We start from the raw sequence: 22,358 nt of genomic DNA, 5'->3' as shown, positions 1-22,358 counted from the left end.
CGTGTGCGTGTGCGTACGCGCATAAACACACGGTGCCGTTGGGGACCTGTTTGTCTTGTCGAATCGCATTCATCCGCGAGGTTAGAAAAAAAGACACAAATCCGTTAAGCACTGCACCTCGCAAGGGGTTCTACGGTACGACGTGAATTTCTCCAAGCAAAAAAAACTCCAACGGCTCTGCCCCGCCTCCACGCACGTGGCAACGTGCCCGTCGGCGGCGCTGTGGCACCCGGCATTTCATTTACGCATCGTCCCCAACTCTGGCACCGTCACCGAGGACGCCCGCGATTCTGCCAATCGCTGGAGGCGGCGCGCGCCACTTCCTGTTGACGAGCGACCTCGCGAACTCGTCCCTCGCCCCTCGCCAACTCGCCAACTCGCCCCTCGCCCGCTCGCCCGCGACAAAGATCTCCCGACGCCCGCGTAGTCCGGCACCTGCTCGGAGCGTGAGCCGGACGTGCTGCGGCGCGAGCTGGGTGATGTTCTCGGGCGGCAGCTTCGTGCCCTGGTCGCTGACGGGCGTGTTGCGCAGCACGTGCACCTGGCCCCTGGGGCTCTCCACGTGCCGCTCGTCGCACTTGCGCTCCTTCAGGTTCTCTGCGTAGTCGCAGCGCGCCGAGTTCGACTCCCCGACGCCCGTGAAGTTCTGCGGGCGAGCGAGCGGGGAGGGACAGACGGGACACGGAGACGGGAGCGGACGATCAGCTGGGGCGACGCGGCAGCACCCCCCGCACCCCCCACCCCTCCTCACCTTCCACCACCGGTTCCGGTAATTAAATGGGGCCCAGTTTCCACCGCCAGCCAGCCCCTCCAACCCCCACAACGTCGCCTTCCTCTTTGTAGACCCCTCTCTCTCTTTGTGGTAGGTCAGATTTCGAAAAAAAATTTGGTTCGGCCATGTTTGTTTGTTGTAGTATGGAGTTAGACTGATGGCTTTAATCTAAGTTTTCTTGTGGTTGTTGTTGTTTGACTTGCATCCCACTGGGATTTTTGCACACAGCGTTGGTGTACGGTGCTTTTTCTGGAAGATTTTGCGGTTTTTTCCTGGATTTTTATGTTTGTCACTTTAAGATGTTTTCTTGTTCATGTTTTCGTTTTTTGTTTGTTGCGGTAGCACCCGATTCAAGAGCCGAATGGCTCACAGGGCTATACCAAATAAATGAATCTGAAAACTGAAACCACCAACCCAAGCCTTGGGGCCAATTGCAATTGTAGCATTGGTCAATGAATTGCAGTCACAATGTAAATGAGATTGTTCTCATTCACCAGATTGATTGACTCATGTTCGAAAGTAACACTTTTGGCTAGGAAAACAACCACGCTTAAATCTGCCCGATCTCTGTACATCTCGGAAGCTACGAAAGAATTGAGTCCAGTTTCCACTTTGATGTGCGAACACCAGGACCCACAGAGCTTGCCAGGTGCCCTAGGCTTGGGCTGCAAGGAGAAGGCAGCAGGGCAATGCTTCTACGCCGGCACAGGAAAGTCAAAAGATTTTTGGAATATTAAGGGTCAAGACCGGAGTGCCCGTGGTCAGCCCCACCCAGTCCCAGAGGCCAACGCTCAACGGCACACGCACCAACGGGCGGTGGTGGCGATGCACGTGGCCTGTGGCCCAGCACTGTGGAGGCAGCGAGGGTTGGTGGACGACCGCAAAAGTATCTCAAAACTCTCAAAACTCCCTTCCTGTGGGGGTCCAGGTCGATCCAGGACAAATATAATTCGTCTCGTCTATGCGGCGATCGGAGATAGAGCGTTGCCCCCCACCAACCCCCACCCCCCTCGCATGCAAGGGTTGTCTCCGGGTGCTCCACTCGCCTCCCAGGCGGGATGAACGCCCATCGCTAGTTGACTGAAAACGTCGTTTTGTTTGCGCCCCTCCGTGTGCTGCGGATGCAGCCTGCGTGAACGACGCCGCTACATAAAATAGCTCCTCGCTGCTGGAATTGTCAGGTTAAGTTATTCACCATCAGCCCTGCGGCCCTGCGGCCCTGCGGCCCTGCGGCCCTGCGGCCCTGCGGCCCTGCGGCCCTGCGGCCCTGCGGCCCTGCGGCCCTGCGGCCCTGCGGTTGTGTCAAGCGTCGCGCTACTCACGGACATCGTGCACCAGGCGCAGCGGCTGCCGACCTGGATGCACTCCCCGCACGACTTGGCGTTACGCGACAGACACTCGTTGTGGGATTCTGCACACGGGGAGTTGCGGGGGGACAGGGGTTTTGGGGCCGGATGGGGGGGCGGTAGAGAGGGGTTGGGGGGGGAGAGGAGAGATTGTGGGGGTAGTGGGAACAGGGCATGGTTATAGCGTGTCTCCATCTCTCCTCGCCGTCTTCAAGATCCCTCATCGCGGCACTCGATTGTACGTGTGTTCAACTTCCTTCTCACCGTACGTAGCCAACCGTGCTAATTGGAGGTGCGGGGGAAGGGCAACAAACTAAACATGGAAAGCGATTCTGAAGAAATGGCTTTTCAATCTAGATGATTTAAAAGTGGGTTTCAAATATCCGAAGGAAGAGCGTTCCAGACGGCCGCAGAAGCACATCTGAAATTGCGCGATGCGGTGACCACCGTCTTTGTGTGTGTGCAGCCATTGGTGACCGGACCATCAACTCGGCGCACTTGGGAATCCGGCCTCTGCGGAACAAGAGCTTTATAGCTCATCAGATTCCTCCGGTATAAGTAAATATTCTGATGACCGCGAGCGTACGAAACCCGAGTTGGTACCCAGGACCTGGGCGGCGTCTCCACCAAGGCCATTCTGAATCCCGGCCGTGGCCTGCCCCCCTCACCTTGCTGGGCGAGGGAGAGGCTGGCGAGCAGCGTGACAGCCAGTGCCGTCCTCAGCAGCAATCGCACCTCCATCTGCGCCAACAACAACACACGCACACAGCCCCGACGTCCTGTCAGCCCGGCGAACGCGGCCAGCGAGCGACCGTCAGTGAAGGCGTGGCGGAGGTTGGGAACATCGTGCCCGCGACTTCATACGGCCCTCGGCCACACGAGGCAGCCGACTTCGATATACGTCCCGCAAACCGCAACTATGCATCACTACGAGCAGCACGCGTCGGGTATGAGGAGTGTCTTTCTTGTTTGGTTTTTCACGTGATAAGCCACTTCGTTCACGTGATGAGCCACATTGTTGAGCTATCATTTGTGGCCAGGTGAATTCTGAAAAAAAAGCTAAGAGGGGCCTTCACCTGGTAAAATACATTTTAAAAAGTGATTTATTTACCTTTCTAATACTTTGCACTCCTATTGTGTTTGTTGTATTGTTTGTTGTTGTAACACTCGGACCCACCCCGACTGGACATCTGTGAAGAAGAGCCCACAGGATTTCTCCAGTAGAAATGAAGATTCTGATTCGAGGAGGATATATTTTCGTCCTGGCGACCAGTCACTTATAGCCCACTGAATGAACACCAATGTCCTATTTGGCCCTCAATAATGATGATGTTGCCGACACGTGATAATTTTTGTCTGAATGTAAGCGCATCTCAAAATGCTTTACAAAGGTGAGACATTATGTCGGGGTTTTGAGGATTGGGGGCGGCAGAATGAGTGGGTAGCGGAATGCGGGAGAGAGGAAGGTTGGACATAGGGTCGTAGCAGAGTGATAACATGACTGTAATAACAACTGACATGCCAGCACATCCGCACACACCCCTACGAAGAATAAGATCTGCCCCCCCCCCCCGTGCAGCCTTTAACACGCTGTTGGGGAAAGGTGCTGTTTGTGAGCACCTATTAAGACCGGCACGGTGCACGAGGCAGCGGTGTGGACAGCACCACGCCCTGGAACTTTTGCCCCCCCCCAGTTCTGATGTTTATACACACCGCACCGGGTATTCGTTTAAGGCCGAGTCAACCTAGGAGAGGGCCCAGGAATCGTTCTGATATCATTCGGCACTGATGTTATCAGACTAAGGTAGCAGGTCTTGTAGGGCAGGGTGCTATCCACTGCATCGCCACCGGTCCCCGCGGATACTTACAACCAAACAAAGACAAAGATGCCCTGGAAAGAATTTAACACTGTTGGGGCAAGTGCTGTTAGCGAGCACCTATGAAGGCCGGCACGGCACACGAGGGAGTGGGTGCCCAGCACCACACCCGACCGCCTTTGTCTCCCCAGTAGTGATCTTTACACACTGCACCAGGTACTAATTGGAGGCTGAGTTCACCCGATTAGCACGGTTGGCTACGTACGCTGGGAAAGAAGTTCAATACACAACATAGGGGGTGCCCAGGGCCGGTTCAGGTAATCGACACTGGTGTCGACCGTGAGTGGGAGTTGAACCCGGGTAGCCGGGGTTCGCGATGCAACATGCTGACCGCTACACTACCTACAACCACACGAACACACATACCACCCCCACAACCATGTTCCACCCCCTTCCGCCACGACCTTCCCAAACTCACAACATGGGTCAACGTGCATCACGACCACCCCACTGTGGTCTCAGTTTCCACCCCACGGCTTCTCGTCAACATCGCTTTGGTGACGGACCCAATGGGCCTCGTCAACTCGAACGAATCATTTTCTCACCAATGACCCCACCACGACCTCCGCCCGTCAGCCAGGTATCGACTTGCAATGGGCTCTGCCGAACCACGGTCGCACTTTGGACAAGGGAGACGCCCAAGACACGGGGGACAAGGAGACACGTGGGGACACGGAGGCACGGGAAAACGGGACACCTGAGAAACGGAGACACTTGGCACACAGGGAATATGGGAGCTATGCTGAACCGTGGAACGTACTGAACCATTTTTGCACTGGACGAGGAAGACAGAGGATGAGACACGGAGACACGGGGACACGGAGGCGTGCATGCTCTGATGCCAGACAAGGCAGACACGGGAGACCAAAGCTCCGTGATATCCGCTTCCGCGAGCCGTTTTCCAACACGAAGGGCTTGCGCCACGAACACTCCGTCTCGAGACGCGACGCCGACCGGTACGACGGGCGACAAAAATGGGACAAAATGGGACAAAATCGCTTGGGAATAAAAGAACGTGCTGCGCAGCGTGCGAGCAAGGCAAGCCTCCCTCTCACCCCCACGCACCACGGCGGAGCGAGCCTCGCCTACGCCCATGTATGGACATCTCGCCTGCCGCCCGATCGATCAGTGCTGGCTGGGCAGTGACGCCAGCTGACGCGGTCGCGCTGCGGGCTGGCTGAAAAAAAAACCTGACGCTTGGCACAGCAGACGCAGACAGTGGCGTGGTGCGGTTCCAGACAACGGTGAGTCAAGCCCTGCCCTGCCCCGCCTAACCACCCACCCACCCGCCCACCAAGCCATCCGCCAGCATCACCAGCAGCGAGCACAAAGACCGGGCCACAAGTTTCAAGCAACACGCAGGAGCGTGTAACAAAAATGAATATCCGGCCTGCACATTACCCCCCACCCCACCCACCCTGAATTATTTGGCAATGCATTAGCGGTGGGTGCACAAAGCACAATTAACAACAGGAACAAACACTCAACACATTCGTCAATAACAATACTGGGCATGGCCTTGAAAGGAAAAAAAATCATGAGCGAAGGTTCAGCAAACGGTCCTTCCTTCACCAGAACATATTTTGAAAAATGTCATTGCCATCAGGTTCCATGGTGTAAACAAGCGCAGTCTCCAACTCTTGTGATCCCGTTTAACACGTAGGCTTTCGCGACCAATATTATTAATAATCAACGATTTTGGGTTCGATCGCGTTATTTATAAATGTGTCGTAACCCTCCACCACCCGACACGGCCAATCAGCAAAAAAGTGTCACGTTGACAAAAGACAAATAGTTCACTACTTTAGTCCACCGGTGTGTTGAAGCGTGAAACCACAACATTTACAATTTTTGAGTACGACGTTTCGCTGGTAATTGCATCCAGCGTCATCGGGCAATTCGCCAGAATGGTGAGGCCCTGCTTGTGATCGCCTCTTTGTCTCTCTACCAGCCTCTCTCTGTGCAATGAAGAAGAGCCATTGCCCGAAACATCAGCTAGAAACGTTTTATCCCCTTTAAGGCCACACGGTATCATTAACAAAAGTATTGCATTTACGTTTTCCGTTACGATGGGTTTTGCTTTTATTTGACTATGATGACTGAAAACCCAGCCAAGCAGAGTAGAACAGACACCCACAATAACAAAGATCCCCCGCATAGCCTCAAGAGAATGTTCGGGCAAGTGCCGTTAGCGAGCAGCACCTATGAAGGCCGGCACGGCACACGAAGGGGGTGGGTGGCCGGCACCACGCCCGGCCGCCTTTGTCTCCCACACAGACTTGGTGGGGGTCATGGTGATCACTTCCCCCGACGCAACTGCACGGTGCCTAGATCCACCGGATGGATGACAAAATGCGTTCTGAAGTCCCCCAAGACGGGTACACAACAACATGAGTCACCAAGCCAAGTGCACTACAACTACACCGAAGCACGCCGTGTATCTGCGAGTTTACTGAGTACACTCCGCCGATCACAACAAGTGCAGCAAGAATCAATGCGGTCGCATAACTCGCAGCGTCAAACTGTTACACCGCGCCAAGTGCAGCGTGGGCCACTCCACCAGCCCAAACGCAGGGGAAGCCACTGCACTGCACCGAGTGTGTTACCCTCCACACTGCCCCAGGCACTATGGTGGTGCAGCGGGTAGTTCGCAATGCTGCTGTACAACCCAGACTTGGAGTTGCGCATGCTCAGCACAGCCTATAGTGGTGTAGATGGTGTGGTTAGATAGTGCAGCATTGTGTAGTGGCAGATACAGGGGGGGGGGGGGGGGGCTATGACCTCTGCCCCTCCCCCCCACCCTTTAGACCACAAATATTGAAAATGTACTGATATTTACCAATCGAAACATATTGAATGTTTTTTTTATTAACATTAACACAAGCAACCTGCAAGTCCAAAGGCTGTGACCGTCCATCGCTCCCTCCCTCCCTTCAGCCAGCAAAACTTGTTGTTAACCTCTCCAGCAGCCGCCTCTTCCGCAGTCTCCCATTGTAAACCCGCCCCGCTACACCATGGCACGAATTACATATCTACTGCAGCAGCAGCAGCAGCCACCAGGCCCTTGTACACAACACAACACAGAGTGTACCCTGTGTGTTAAGAGACATGGCCCCACTCTCTCTGCTGCAGCAGCAGCAGTCCGTGACGCTGCTGCTGCTGCGCTTGTCCCCATGCAGGGAGCATGGAGCTGCAGGCGGGAGATGGCGGTGGGAGTTGGAATGCGAGGCATGCAGTGTGGTGGTGGTGGGGGAGAGGATGGGGGGGGGGTAGAGAATGGGGGGGCGGGTGAGGTGGAGTGGTGGGGGGGAGAGGAGTGGGGGGGCGGGTCACCTCCCACGCATGTACTGCCGGAACAGCGAACCGCTCAACAGGGGTCACGCAGCTGGGAACATCACTGCTGCTTCAAGCAAGCGAGCGGTGAAGTATGGTCAAACACCCCTAACACCACCCCCCCGCCCCCATGATCGTCAACAAGCGTATAAACAACTTCGCTACACAAACCGCAGTGTCGCCACGCTGCACCAACAGAGTGCAGCTGCGCAAAAGACGAGTGCTCACCACGGCACTGCAGGTCTCTGCACTGCAAGTCTCTGCACTGCACGTCTCTGCACGGCACCTTGCTGACAACAACGCCAACCCAGTGGAGCGCGCGGATGGCTTCTAAACCAGCAGTGGATTGACAGGAGGGCTTCCACGTGTGCTGTAAGCAGACAAAGACAAAGATCCCCCGTATAGACTTCACAAACTGTTGGGGCAAGTGCTGTTAGCGAGCACCTATTAAGGCTAACACGGCACACCAAGGGGGTGGCTGACACTCAACATAGCCATCAGCCTCCCACCCCAACGCCGACCTGGCAAGCCCTGCCAGCCACCCATCCAAGCACCAACCAGGCTCAAGCCTGCTTAGCTTCAGAGATCATATGGGACTGGGTGCGTTTTGTAATGATTTGATCCTAGAGGCAACTACAAATTACATGGGAGACAAGTTTTAAAAGTGTAGGGTCTGAAACAAATTGATTGTGATCCACATTTGTGTTTTGGTTAGGCCACATAGTACTACAGTACGCTCCACGTGCCCAGAGCCCAAACAAACATTGATCATAGTCTCGGCAACGAAAAACTACGACTAAAAAACCCAAGTTCTTAACTTGACGGGACAACATAATCGCAGTAAGAGAAAACAAACGTTTAGTTTTTTGTTGTGTTTCCCAGAGGCGTGATCGTTTGCACCGATTTACTTTGCAGAGAATAATAAAAGAGGGCACCTTCTAAACCAGATCCCCGGATTAGCAGCAGCAAAATGTCAGGAATTTCAGATCGCATTCGCGATGTCCGAGATGGTCACGCTACCGCCTCCCACGTGTTATAAAACTTTTTCTTCACCAGGTAAGGGTCCACCGAGCTGTGTAGCTCTTTTTCAGAAGGGACCTGGCCCTCGCTAAATGATAGCTCAACCAAGTGGCTCATCGTGTCGAAATTTTGAGCAGCCAAATACTTTAGAAAAATCCACGGGACCACGGGAAGAGAGACAAGCAGACTCCATCTCTGCAGCAGGTGTCAGGGTCGGGCTCAAACCCACGGCCTCCTGTATACCAGGCGAGGTAGTTAACATCTCCTAGCCATCGTGATGATGATGATAAGAGAGACACGCAAACTCCAAATATACAGCGGGTGTCAGTTTCAGGATCGAACTCACGACCTCCTGTATACCAGGTGAGGTAGTTAACATCTCCATGCCACCGTGCACCAACAGCCTTCTTCGTCTTCTCAAGACAGTTTTCCGTGGTTGTGCCGTACAGCCGCGCACATTTTTATCGGGGATATAACAAAAATAAAAAGTTGTAGTTGTTTAAGAATTGCAAAATGCTCCCGGCATTACAATCTTGCACTAATATGCAGCAGCAGCTGTTTCGGCGGTTGCTTCACTCTGGGTCGCAAAAGTCGAGCAACCAAGGGGAGTAATGTTTTAAAATTAATTTTAATCGGTTTCGCAGGATTTGGCCGCGTCAATTTCCACAGTTGCTCTGCCGCGGCGGTTCTGCGATGGAGCTTCCGGGTCGTGCCGCGCGACATTGTCGTTCGGCACGACGTCCGACGTTTCGCTCCACGTGGCCGTCAGTTTCTGATTAACATTTCGCTTCGGACCATCCCTTGCGATGGAAACATCTTGCTTGCTACGCGCGGGTAGCAAACACAGGAAAATACGACGCTGACAACGCGCGGCAACGAACCCGAAAACACACGCCGGGGAGTTACACAGCAGTAGCAGAACCAATGGCAAAATCCTACGCGGGAAAATCCCCCTTGGATGTTCGGCTTAAGGGGCCCAAAGTACAGTCCGAAAACGCACTGAGCAGATATTGGCCTCGGGATGTCTAAAATGAAGTGTTTTTTTTAACTATCGCTTGGCATGCTAACGCCACCCAACCCCCACATCGAAAAACTAAATTCTTGTCCGATGAGAAGAGGAATGTGAACAAAGCGTGACATAAAAATACTCAAAACATTCGGCAATAACGCTGCATGCGGCCTTAAAAATTATATATATAACAGGCAATGTTTCTGGAATTGGCCCTTCTTCAGCACATAAGAGAGGCGAAAAGAGAGACAGATCGGACTATAAAACTGTGCTTGCTTACGCCGTGGGGCCTGGTGAGAATGAAATTGTTAAACGTTTTAAACTGGTGTGCGAGCAATTGCCTAACAATACCGTAGTAGCAGCTATGGAGTCAGAGGCATTTCGTTTTTGTTAACATGAAGTAGGCGCGAATTGCATCCGATTTATACGTTTTGTGATGAAACCGGCTTCTTACATGGCCACGGGTAGATGACGGTGGTGTAAGGTGCGGACACTACACAAGGCCACACAACATAATAAAAACTCCACCACACAACGAATTCATCCATAACAGAGTTATTTTTTCTCTTTGGTGTTAGATCGCGTAAATATCAATGTGCCATTAAACCAGCCACCATCCGACACGGCCAATTAGCAATTGTAAATGTCGTGGGTTTACTATCCAACACGCCGGTGTGCTCAACTAATAACGAATTGCCACGTTTTATTTACGTGATAAAAACCTTGCTGTGTCAGAGGGTGGCGGGTTTAACGACACGATTATATTCACGCGCTCCAACTCAACAAAAAAACCCAACCTCTGCTACGGATGACACTGGTCGCGACACCTCCTACGTGTGTTCAACGTGGAATGTCGTTTGTCAATTCCATTTCACTTCTCGTTCCATGCGTTGACAATTTTAAACGTTGAATCGTGCGAAAAGTGCCTCGGCTTCCGAATCAAAGCGTCTTCTTCAATTCATTTTTCTCGCGGGGAAAGTTGAAGGGAAAAGCGTTTTTGTTTCTTTAAAATGAAGGTGGGGAATGTTGACGTAAAAAAATACATTTTGAGGCACCCAGTATCACAAGAAAACCAAAGCTCTGATTGTTAATCATTTCACTAAAATATTACAGAAGACCTAACTGCCCATCTGTAACACAAGTAGAGTGTACGCCCCCCCCCCCACCCCGTTCCTGTACTAAAGGATACACATATCTCAGTAAATATTAATTACTGGGCCTAAATATGTTGGCCTGGTTTCATACCTGTTCTGTACATTGAACTCGACAAAATATGAGCAAAAGGTAGGGGCGGCTCTGGTTGAGTTCACATGAACTTTCAACATACATACAAAGCAACATTGATTTGGAGTGAGAAAAGAATCAAACACCCCCACCACCTCCCAAGGAACACAAGGGACGACGCACCACACACTGCACTGGGAACCGTATGAGAATTCGGCTCCCAGCGTCACCGTGCCCTCCACCCAGCAGCACGTGGCTCCCCGGCACAACAAAGCCCGGCACGGAACCCGGCAAACAGCCCAGCATCTGCGCACAGCAGGCCCTAGTCGGCGCTGCTGCTGTGAACTCGCCGCTCGCACAATCGCCGGCAGTGTCGGCAGGTCGGCTGACAGCACGCACACATCCACAGACATATTATTTTTCTCGGTCCGGAAGTGTTGGGCCGCTTAGGGACATTTGCCATAAGAAAGCAGCTCAGTTTAACACGTCGGCTTTCGTGACCAATATTATCCACAACAGAGGTTTTTGGGTTTAGCTGCGTAAATGTAAAAAAAGAGAGGACCTATGAACTAGGCGAATCGATGGAACTGTGATGATGAATATGCTTAACGGATCAAGAATGGATTATTTGTGTGTCCTTTTCACCGTCTCGCTTTGAAGCGTTTCTCGCTGGTGTCTGTCTCGTATGTACAGTTTTGTGCGCTTCCGATAGCCTTAAAACTGACATGTGCCTATCACCGTAACATTTCTTCAAGGAAGTTCTTACACGTCCTTGAACGGGCGGGTATCTCTGGTTTCCTCCCACACAGAGCTGAACACTCGCTGATGGAATTCAATGGGCCACAACATCCCAATGAATTCAGGAAACTCCTGAAAACGACTCCCGGAGACTCGGCGAGACTCTCATGGCGACAGTGTACGGCACGCGTGGAGCCCATTCAGGCAATGCCCCGAAACTCAGCGGCATCTCTTGAGCCTCCCTAGATTCGGCGAGATTCCGCCGAGTAATTCGCCACGGTGGCGAGATGTTAACTACCTCGCCTGGTATGCAGGTCGTGGGTTCAATTCTGACCCTGACGTTTGCGTGTCTCCCCATGATCGTGTGGATTTTTCTCCGGGTCCTCCGGTTTTCCCCTCCACATTAAGCATCAAAGTACGTTTAGAGTATTTGGCTGCAATACGTTTCCACGTGATAAGCCACTTTGCTGAGCTATCATTAGTGTCCAGGTCGCTTCTGGAAAAGAGCTACACAGCTCAGTGGGCCTTGTCTGGTGAAATAAAAAAGAGTTGTGAGCTATAGTTGGCCAGGGCCGATACAACGGTGTTTTTGCAGCTGTTTGACCGACACAGCCTGCAAGTTGCCTGTCCCACGGTCAACGTTGTGACACAGCCGGGTACAGGCGACGGGACGTGGCGAGATGGGGCCCAGCCCCACGTAGGTGACTGCAGGCAGAGCGACAGGGAAGGTGGGTGCAGCGCAAGTGAATTGGACCTTGGCTGCCGTGAACACGGAGAGACGCCGCGCCAAGCCCAACGCGTCACCGCCACCGCAGTACAAACCTCCCAGATAACAAAACTCTCCCTGGCCCACTGCAGACATCATACGCGCATCATCATCGGCAGACATGGTCAATCCGCTGCTGGATCAATGCCTCCCCCAAGCCGCCGCCGCCACCTTTCGCAGTACCCAGCGATTCGTAGCACCCACCTGCTCCCCTTCACCATCTCGACCGACATCGTCGGTGGGTGGATCCGGAGCTGCTGGCGATCGGGGGCCATGGTTGAGGTGCATTGGGGGGGGGGGGGAGGGGGGGATTTGACCATACTTCACCACGCCGGTCAGTGCGGGTTGGCGAAGGGAGCACACGTTGTCTCGAGGCAAGACAAGTACCTAGCTGGCATGGGTGCCGCTATCCAGTCCAGCTAGCCGGGTCTGCACGGCACTCACGATACTTCACCTAAGCAAGGCAGTGCTCCGTCGAAGAACAAACATTACAGAGGGTGATCGGTTTATAGATACCCCATTAATGTCAGCATCAGCCTGGATGGAGGCCTTCCCCAGCGGCCGCCCACCACTGCCGCTTCTCACGGTGCGACAATCCATGGAGGACACGAACCGATTCCGTCATTCCGTCTCCTCGGTGTATGGACGTTCTTCTCAAAAATATTAGTTTAATTTTTTCACGTGGAGAGCTAAACGTGGGAAAACAGGCACATTTGTCAACTTATATATTTTAGCACCTAACATTCTCACCGGAGTGACGAAAACGATTCAGTGCTTTCCTGTCAATAAATCCCGTCCCGCGGTGAATCAAGTCTGGTACCGGCCCACCGCTTACAGACGAGGACAGTGGTGGGCAACCTGTGGGGCGCCGGGGGCATCCGTGGCCCCGGTAACTCGTCCGCGTTGACCATCGCCGACCTAGGGGGTGAATCTTTGTCTACCTTCCGCACCTCCGATGAGCTCGGTTGGCCACGCACTGTGGCGAGTAATTTCAACATACGTACCTGCAGAAACTGCACGTAGGCGCACTCTATATGGCCGCACAGTTCGCATGTAAACAACACAGTTTACACTGGTGGGGGGGAGGGGGGACGGGAGGAGGGCGGTGGGTAGCAAAGGGCAGCTTCCCCGACACAGGCAGCAACTTCTCATCAGGATGCACACACACGTGGACTTGCACCCCGCAAGTTGGTGTCCTTACATCACACGTCTACTGTGCTACAATCCTGATACAGAGACTCCTCTACTTACGAGCATTCGACTTACGAACTTTCAGAGATACGAACAAACCTGGTCCGTATGTCCAGATTCCTGTTCGGACCGACAGTCATAAATTCAACCGCCGCGCAATGGATGGCGGTGGTGGCATCAACATCTGCAAATCATGAAGAACCAGTGGCATCTACAGCTGCAGAACGTGAAGAACCAGTGACATCTACATCTGCAGAACGTGAAGAAAGAGAGGTATCTACATCTACAGGAGATTATACAACTTTTAAAGCCACTTCCCGTGTTTAGTGTACAGATCGTACAGCATGTTTGGAATCAACAGGAGTAAAGTTGGATTAATTGACTTACCAACAGACCTCTGGAACCTAGGAGTCCCTGTACGTCACATGCGAGACAAAGACACGAGCCCGAGGAACAATTTAGCCGGATTGTTCTCTTCATTTTACAAAAACTTCTCCCAACTTTGAACTGAAGATATAACAACATTTAGCAATGGAAAGAGAGAGCTTCGACATTTTCGCTCAAGGAAAGAAAAAAAAACCAACGCTGCGCGGTTAACATTGTGTCACTCGTTGACCTTAGTCTGAGATGATGAGTCTTGAATGCATTATCAATAAGGGGCAGTACCGTATAGGGGTGGTGACATGACCAAGAGAAAGTACACTCCGATTAAATCAGAATCAGAATATATATTCGTATTGGAGGAATCTGATGAGCTATAGGGCTCAATTTCACAAAAGTCCAGTAACTTTTTCACAGATGTCCAGTAGATAACTGCAGTGTTAGAGGTCGTTAAATATCTGGTGGTGTCAATTCGCAAGAGGAGGCCATCGCGTGTCGGTGTCAGTCCAATTGCCAAATACGCAAACAAATTACACCGCAGATTACTCGGTTAGGATTACACAACCATCACCTCCGACTGTGAGCACTTGGCAGGCCCCTCCTGAAAAGGAGTCGTGAGACTCGGCGAGACTGTCACGGGTAAACAAGCCGGAGAGGTCCCTGCTTTCTTGGAGTATGGATGAGCCCTTACGTGACCGTGCTAAATAAAAATGACTCAAGTAGGAGCTGTGACTAACGGACTGACTCGCAGACAGACACAGTGAGTGTCTTGTAAAGTAAATATGGCGATGTGACTCATGGAAAGACTCCACTTATCAAGGCAGAGTTCGGCTTCACAGAGCAGTATCCTTTTGGCGTGCGACAAGCAAAAGACAATAGCCCCCCACGTCGCCGCCATGGTTGGGGAAACTGCTGTCAGCAAGCACCTTATACGGCGTGAGCGTGCACACACGCACATATCAACATACTCTGCTCAGCACGTACGGGCAGCGAGTGCTCCCAGCGCCGGATATCCCGTCCGCTCAGGAACGCACGAACGCCTTCCCAATCGTCACCGAAACGGACAATTCCACAACACATCGCTCCGACGTGACAACCTCCTACCGGCGAGCAAAGCCTGACATGTTTTTTCCACGTAACCCAACAATCGCGGAGCTATCGGGCACATCCGCGGAAATCTACGGGGCAGGCTGTATTCCGCAAAAGCTGCACGCATGTAAACTCAACCGGAGCTCCTACTGCCCCGCATTTTTAGTTTTATCCCGAAAAGAGTTACATGTCAGCGACGCCAATGGCACGCGCACGCAGGCAGCTGGCTGTGCCCGGATTACAGATCTCACGTTCCCGGTAGGGAGGGGTCTCCACATCCAACCCCGTTGGTTAGATAGAGCAAGCCAGACTCGGCTGACGAGAAGCTGAATGTCGAATCGGGCCCAGCGTTTTCGCTAGCATTGAACCAACGCTGCTGATAAGACGCACTCACAGAAGGTCATGCGACTGATGGGTTGTATAAAGGAAAAGAAAAACATTCTATTTTAAGCAACTTATTTGGCGGTGGTGCACATGCACAAGTAACAAAATCAACACATTCGTCAATAACAGTGGTCATTGAAAGGAAAAATATTTAATCGGTGTCGTCATTCCATGAAAAAGGGCCATTGGCCAAAACGACATCTATTCAATCTATTCCTTTTAAGGCCACGGTGTTATTGATAAATGCGTTCATTTTTTTGTGCCCGTGTTTAAAGATGGGAGAGGTAATGGGAAGGGGAGGCATTATATTAATTTGGTTAATATCCGCGGTGGCTAGTTCCAGGCGGTGGCTAAACGTTTGATCCCAGGGGGTTCCAGCTCCTGAGGCGGGCCTTGTGAAAGCATCCGCATCACAGGCATTAAAACCGCCCCGCAGAAATGTAAAAGCCGTTACTCATAAAACCACGCACCACCGCACTGAAAGACGCTTTTTTAGAAATATACAATACGTTCTGTACACTTACGTACAAATCAGCCAACCCGTGCTGCCCTTCGTTATGTCACTGAGGCTAAGCAGAGTCGAAACCGGATAGTGCTTGGATGGGTGGACCACGAATGTACATAAAAGAGGTGTGTGTGTATGGTGATGCAGGGGGCACTACTGTAAGCAAGCAGAGGGCATGCGCTCGCATCAGGGTTCCCCGCCTTGACCAACCCTCACTGACCAGCGTAGTGAAGTATGGTCAAACAACCCCCACGACCCACACTGCGTGGGGAGCATTGTGAGCAATAACATTTGCAGGATAATCAATACCTCCGTTTCCGTATTCTCCCTCCATCGGCCCACTGGCTTCCCAGGCCAACATTATCCAGCAACATTTGCTTTTGCAAGGAAACCATGAACCAGTTTCGACCTTCTGGTTCTCGTCAGCCGAGTTGGGCTTGTTTCAACAAATGTTGCTGGGCTGGCGGATGTGAGAGCATAGGAGCACAGTACAACAACTGAAGTTGTTGTCCTCACAGAAGAGCTTGCGAAGTACCCTGTGCGTACATCTGTATTGTTCACAGTCGCGGACGCCCATCCGAGCACTATCCAGTTTCAAGTCTGCTTAGCCTCGGTGACCTGACGAGGGTAGAGCACTTTGGCCGAATCGTTCACTGGCAAGAGCTCTCCGCATCCAACCCAAAGGGGTCTGGCGGGGTGGGGGGGCCCTGCTCAACGCATCAAGCATTAAGCATTAAGACAAACTCAACGTGCCGCATGTGCAACATTGAGGAAATGGCTTACACTCTGTAAAGTCGTCCGGCCTCCAGAGATCTCAAGGTCACCGCACAGATGTTTGTTCACTACAATGATGGGTTTGCCGGACCAGGAGGCATGGGTTTCGCGGATCAAACTTCAAGGTCACTGCTGGCGCTGCCACGTGGCTAAGGAAATGGGAGTACAGCAAGTAGGTTTGTAAACTCTCGCATGAGATTTATCTGAGCAATATCCCCCTACTGTGCACGGGGCTCTCCCAGAAATCCAATTTCCTTCCTACGCACGAAGCAGAACATTAAAGGGCTCACGTCCGTGAAAAACACCGTCCGAAAAGAACAAGTATAGACGGTATGAATTAATATTCTCCCTCACAACAGTGAGTGTCATTGACAAATGGTTTGAGTTTTATGTTATTTGCGTTTGTACACCACTGCCAATGGAGTACCACCAAATAATGAATTGATTTCAAACTGGCCAAAACATCCCATCATGACAAGAAGGCCTACATGCTCAGCCAGCCTTTCCTGAAGAAACAATCGGCATTGTTACGTACAGTATAGTATGCGGCACTCTCTGTCGGGCTGTAGCGGGAGTCCGAATTCCATAATCTATCCGAGGTCGATACACACGTACTGTTCTCTTAATCACCTGGCTCCTGCCAAAGGAATGTGGAATTTCCACCACAAATAAGCATCCATCCCTCCATGCCTGTTTGATCAGGGAAGCTCTTTGTCTGTATTGACGTTGCAATTGTATCTGTTCCTTAGCTTTAGGTTTCCTCATCAGCCATGATGTATCCATTGCCGTATGAAGCCATCTCTGATGGTCCTAACATGTAACGAACAATCCAACCAGCACCTGCACACGACCTGCCTTAAACACTCCAAACTCTCAACTGACTTTTATTGTTTTATTATGCCAGGCTATCTTGCAAACGCTCTCACCCACGTCAGAATGTCACAACTTCCTGTGTGAAAGGTGCCTGGAAGGCCACGGGAACTGCCCCAACCTATGCCAACCCCCCCCACCCCGTTACCTCCCTTTACTTGGCATAGACATAGTGGTTTCATAACAACATGATGTTTCACAAGCAGCAGTGTTAACTTAAGAAAATACATGTTACTCATAGTCTAGTCGAAGACAGCCTGTTGAATTTCAGTGGAGTCTTCGTCTGTAGATTATTATCCATCAGTCATTTAGATAAGTATTATCCTCTCAAAGGGTCAAAAATGTGGTCCGCTCTTAGTTATTCATCGTTGGTGAGCTCAGTAATCGTATTATATACAGACTGCGTATAGCTATTTACCATTTTTGGTCTGCAGTTTCCAATCATCATCATCATTAGTTAAAAGTGAATCTACTGCTGGTTTAAGGCCTTGCCCCAAGCTGTCACCACATCTCGCAGTCCTGCCATCTGATAATCCACCCAGCACTGCACACGAACCCGCAGTCTCTAACAACGAACCTGACTTATCTTAAGTCTGCACCTTCACTCAGACTCGTTAGTTTAGTCTTGTCATCATCAGCTGCGCTTTGGTGGGTAAGTCGTGGTCATCATATTGATGATTTTCGTTCACTTAAGTATTGTTGACGAACACAATAAACGCGTGGTCGACGGATATTTTTGTCAGTAATTTCATAAACGAACTTAACAGGATGGTGCTGGTGCAATGTTAATACTTGTAGCCTCCCAGCTAGAAGAGCATGAGTTTGATTCTCTACTGGAATTGGTACGTTCTCCTGCTCTGAATGAGGAGGTTCCCCTCCACGTCCTCCGGTTTCCTCCCTTGGTAAAAAAAAAACACATAGAATGGAACTGGCATTGGCCAAACATCCCAAATCCGGACGAATCGCCTGCAATTTTTTTTCCCATTTAAAGCTTTCGTGACTGCAGGGATTCATCTTCTTGGTTCTTTCGGTAAAGAACAGGGCTGTCGGAATGACAGCGTCTGACGCTGTCTTTCCGACAGCCCTGTTCTTCACCTGAGGACGGCTGCTTGCGTTGTGGCCGAAACGTCGTGAGAATTGTATTTTATTATGTTTTATTTTTAGTTTTTTCCTTCTACGTGACTTTACTGAAAGAACCAAGAAGATGAATCGCCTGCAATTTACTCAATCGGGATAACACGCAGCAACATCACCCACTCCTGCGAAAACTTAGCAGGTCCATAAAAAAGAATCATTGTTGAGACTCGCCGAGTCTATCCTGCGTTCACAAGCGGAGTAATAAACTAACACTACAAATTGGCAAGCTCGCGAAAGTTTTCCTCGCCTTGGTTCCATGTAGCGGCGGCCCTGCAGGTAACAACGCAGGTGAATGACTCACCGGAACCACAATGCAGGAAACCGTGCCGATAACTGCGCCAACATAAGACGCACCTCCGTAAGTTATCGCAAAACACAACGCTTGATGCTTAATCAGCACGCTGATCTTTTACAATCCGTGCCCTTTCTTGACCCATGGCCACACATTTGTGAAGTTGGCACCATTGCTCCACATACGCATTAAATTAAATTCTCAGCACATCCCCCCCCCTCCACTATAAAACATGTACAGGGACATCCATGTAGACACCCCATTGCGGGGGCTAGGATCTCCAAAAGGATATTGAACAAAGCAGTGCGTTTAAATATTGTGGTCGGCAGCAAGTCCGACCACAGCATGATGATGGAAGCCCGCATCCAGATGTGGATTGACGGGGTAGAATAAATTGCCGTGCCATTTCACAGCGTTACCGTATTATACACGGCGGCGAGATGTTCACGACCTCGCCTGGTATACCCAGGAGGTCGTGGGTTCGATCCCGAAACTGACACCCGCTGTATATCTGGAGTTTGCGTCTCTCTGTCTCTCCCCGTGAATTATTCTCCAGCTCCTCCGGGTTTTCCCTCCACATTTATAATCAACGTCACACGCCTTTAAGAGTGTTTGGCTGCTATAACATTCCACGTGAGCTATCGTTTGATAGCCAGGTCGCTTCTGAATAAGAGCTACATAGCTCAGTGGGCCTTACCTGGTTAAATAAAAACATATGTATAGTTAAATAGTCTGCACACGAATTCTGTACTTTGCCGCAGGCTACAGAGTGCGATTATCACATTGGCTTCCATTCAAACCTGCCCATTCAAATCGCGGTCAGGGTAGAAGAGGTCGGAGTGGGTTAACTCAGCCAATCATTCCGCCGACCGGGGTCCGGTAAAATCGGTACTGCTTTGTGGTTAAGTCAACGGCGGGGGTGGTGAACGCGGTGATTCCATGGACGTGGCCAGGGCTGGACGAGGCAGACTTCTGCAACGCCTCCGCCCGCTCGCTGCTGGGGCAGGGAGACACAACGTGGGGGCCTTGCAGGGCATTTGACCAACACAGCAGCAGCAGGGGCAGAGGTCCTCGCGGGGAGCAGGGGGGGGCAGGGTGTGGCTCAGTCTGCCGGCCAGGGCTGCAGCCACCCGGCAGCGGTGCTAGGAAAGCCGGGGGGCCCGTGGGCGAGACCCTGGCACGTCTGAACGAATATAATCGGTGATCACAAGCAGGGATTGTCGATGTATTTACAAAGTGAAAGGGTCTGCACCATTGATGCAACATCTGACCGGGATAGACAGCCGCAAAAGAAACAACAACGATTTAAAACCATACAAACTTACCACGCAAGCCACAAATCTGACACGGCCTCAAAGTACAAAAGGGCCTCTCCCCGTTGCATTCGAGGCGAATGTTTGAAGACGTCTCAAGACTCGCCAATCAACTTTAGTTGATTTTGAATGCTAAATACGATTGTTGCTGTTGCTGATGATGGCGTTGATGGTTTCGGTTGCCTATTGTGCTTTAATAATTCTCTCAAGACGCCAAGATAAGAAGCCCAGCCAGGTGGTGTTGGTTCCCATGAGGTTGTTAACTGGCTGTAATATAAACACATCGTCTGATGTTGCCCATTATTACAAGTTGTGTTCATGGTGGTTGTTGTTGTTTGTTGCGGCTTCCTCAAGAGTTGTTTGTCAAGGGTTGCGCTCATTGTAAATACTCCCGTTATTAGTAGCAGTTCATTCATTTACACACCGATGTTTGCTATTGTTGGTTGTTGTTGTTGTGGTGGTGTGTGTCACTGCATGTCGTCAGTGTTGTTGTTGTGTGTGGTGGTTGTCACTGCATGTAGTCGGTGTTGTTGTTGTGGTGTGTGGTGGTTGTGGTGAGAGGTTGTGGTGTGGTGAGTGGTGGTGGTTGTGGTGTGTGGTGAGAGGTTGTGGTGAGTGGTGGTTGTGGTGAGTGGTTGTGGTGAGTGGTGGTTGTGGTGATTGTGGTGGTGAGTGGTTGTGGCGTGTGAGTTGCTTTTAAGTTGTGTCCCGTTCGTTGTCTTTGTAAATAAAAAGTATCAACTCTTAGAGGCGTGACAGTGTAGTAGTAGAGCCCCTTTGGATCACCGCTCACTATTCGCACCGTTAACTCTTACTAACGCTTACCAACTCTTACTAACTCTTACTAACTTACGGACTTACTAACTCTTACTAACTTACTAACTCTTACTAACTTACGGACTTACTAACTCTTACTAACAGTACACTCACTCCTCCACTTGCCGTGCCTGTCGCTTGCCGGTTGTTGTACAGTATTTGGTTGTTGTCTGTGGTGGTGGTTGTTGTCTGTGGTGGTGGTTGTTGTCTGTGGTGGTTGTTGTCTGTGGTGGTTGTTGTCTGTGGTGGTTGTTGTCTGTGGTGGTTGTTGTACAGTATTTGGTTGTTGTCTGTGGTGGTTGTTGTCTGTGGTGGTTGTTGTCTGTGGTGGTTGTTGTCTGTGGTGGTTGTTGTCTGTGGTGGTTGTTGTCTGTGGTGGTTGTTGTCTGTGGTGGTTGTTGTCTGTGGTGGTTGTTGTCTGTGGTGGTTGTTGTCTGTGGTGGTTGTTGTCTGTGGTGGTTGTTGTCTGTGGTGGTGGTTGTTGTCTGTGGTGGTGGTTGTTGTCTGTGGTGGTTGTTGTCTGTGGTGGTTGTTGTCTGTGGTGGTTGTTGTCTGTGGTGGTGGTTGTTGTCTGTGGTGGTGGTTGTTGTCTGTGGTGGTGGTTGTTGTCTGTGGTGGTTGTTGTCTGTGGTGGTGGTTGTTGTCTGTGGTGGTTGTTGTCTGTGGTGGTTGTTGTCTGTGGTGGTGGTTGTTGTCTGTGGTGGTTGTTGTCTGTGGTGGTTGTTGTCTGTGGTGGTGGTTGTTGTCTGTGGTGGTTGTTGTCTGTGGTGGTTGCTGTCTGTGGTGGTGGTTGTTGTCTGTGGTGGTTGTTGTCTGTGGTGGTTGTTGTCTGTGGTGGTGGTTGTTGTCTGTGGTGGTGGTTGTTGTCTAGTTGTGCCCCCTTTTCTTTGTAACGGAATCGACTGATCTCGTCCTGCCGCCGGCAGCAGGCGTGGCCTGCCAGCCCCATTGTTCAACACCCTTCACTTCGCTACTGCTGCTGCTCCTTGCTCCGGCTGGCGTTAAGGTTGTGTGGTGGTGGTGGTTGTTGCGAGTGTAGTTGTAGCCGACACGTACCTCGTGGCTCTTCGCTGTCTCGTCGAGTGGCTTCTTCTGTTCGCTCGTCTCCCTCCACCTTCTTCACCTCCTCCTCCTCTCTGGCTGGAGAGCGATGTGGCTGCTGTGGCTGCTGCTGCTGCCCGGGCGAGACGCGGGGGGTGGGGACGGCAGGAGGGGCGTGACCCTGACTCACCACCACTACAACCACCACCACTACACCCACTCACAACCACTACCACTACAACCACCACTACACCCACTCACAACCACCACTACCACTACACTCACTACCACCACCACTACTCACAACCACCACTACAACCACTCATTACCACCACTCACAACCACCACCACTACAATCATTCATTACCACCACTCACAACCACCACCACTACCACCACTCACAACCACTATCACTACCACCACTCACAATCACTACCACAACTCACAACCACCACCACTATCACTACACTCACTACCACC

The 22,358-nt window shown here is 51.4% G+C and overlaps 1 protein-coding gene across 1 annotated transcript; it reads right to left on the bottom strand.

The window, feature by feature from the left end:
- Positions 1–224: 224 nt before the first annotated feature.
- On the bottom strand, positions 225–22,043 carry LOC144736624 (integrin beta-1-A-like). Its single transcript, XM_078619189.1, has 4 exons — positions 21,894–22,043; positions 2,787–2,859; positions 2,095–2,183; positions 225–646 (listed from the first exon to the last, which is right to left on the bottom strand). Exons 2-4 carry the CDS (start codon positions 2,857–2,859, stop codon positions 242–244), a joined length of 567 nt encoding a protein of 188 aa, XP_078475315.1. The 5' UTR covers positions 21,894–22,043; the 3' UTR covers positions 225–241.
- Between the last annotated feature and the right edge of the window lie 315 nt (positions 22,044–22,358).

The sequence above is a fragment of the Lampetra planeri genome, chromosome 62 (assembly GCF_965212315.1).
Source record: "Lampetra planeri chromosome 62, kcLamPlan1.2.h2, whole genome shotgun sequence".
Taxonomy (NCBI): Eukaryota; Metazoa; Chordata; class Hyperoartia; order Petromyzontiformes; family Petromyzontidae; genus Lampetra; species Lampetra planeri.
Note: the sequence above shows the minus strand (reverse complement) of the source record. Positions and strands in the feature narration are given on the sequence as shown.

Excerpts from the sequence above, each read along its gene's own strand:
- LOC144736624 (XM_078619189.1), bottom strand. The coding sequence starts at position 2,859 with ATGGAGGTGCGATTGCTGCTGAGGACGGCACTGGCTGTCACGCTGCTC. Across the intron at positions 2,184-2,786 it reads CCTCTCCCTCGCCCAGCAAG|AATCCCACAACGAGTGTCTG; the intron begins GTGAGGGGGGCA and ends CCCCGTGTGCAG. Across the intron at positions 647-2,094 it reads GCGCCTGGTGCACGATGTCC|AACTTCACGGGCGTCGGGGA; the intron begins GTGAGTAGCGCG and ends GCTCGCCCGCAG.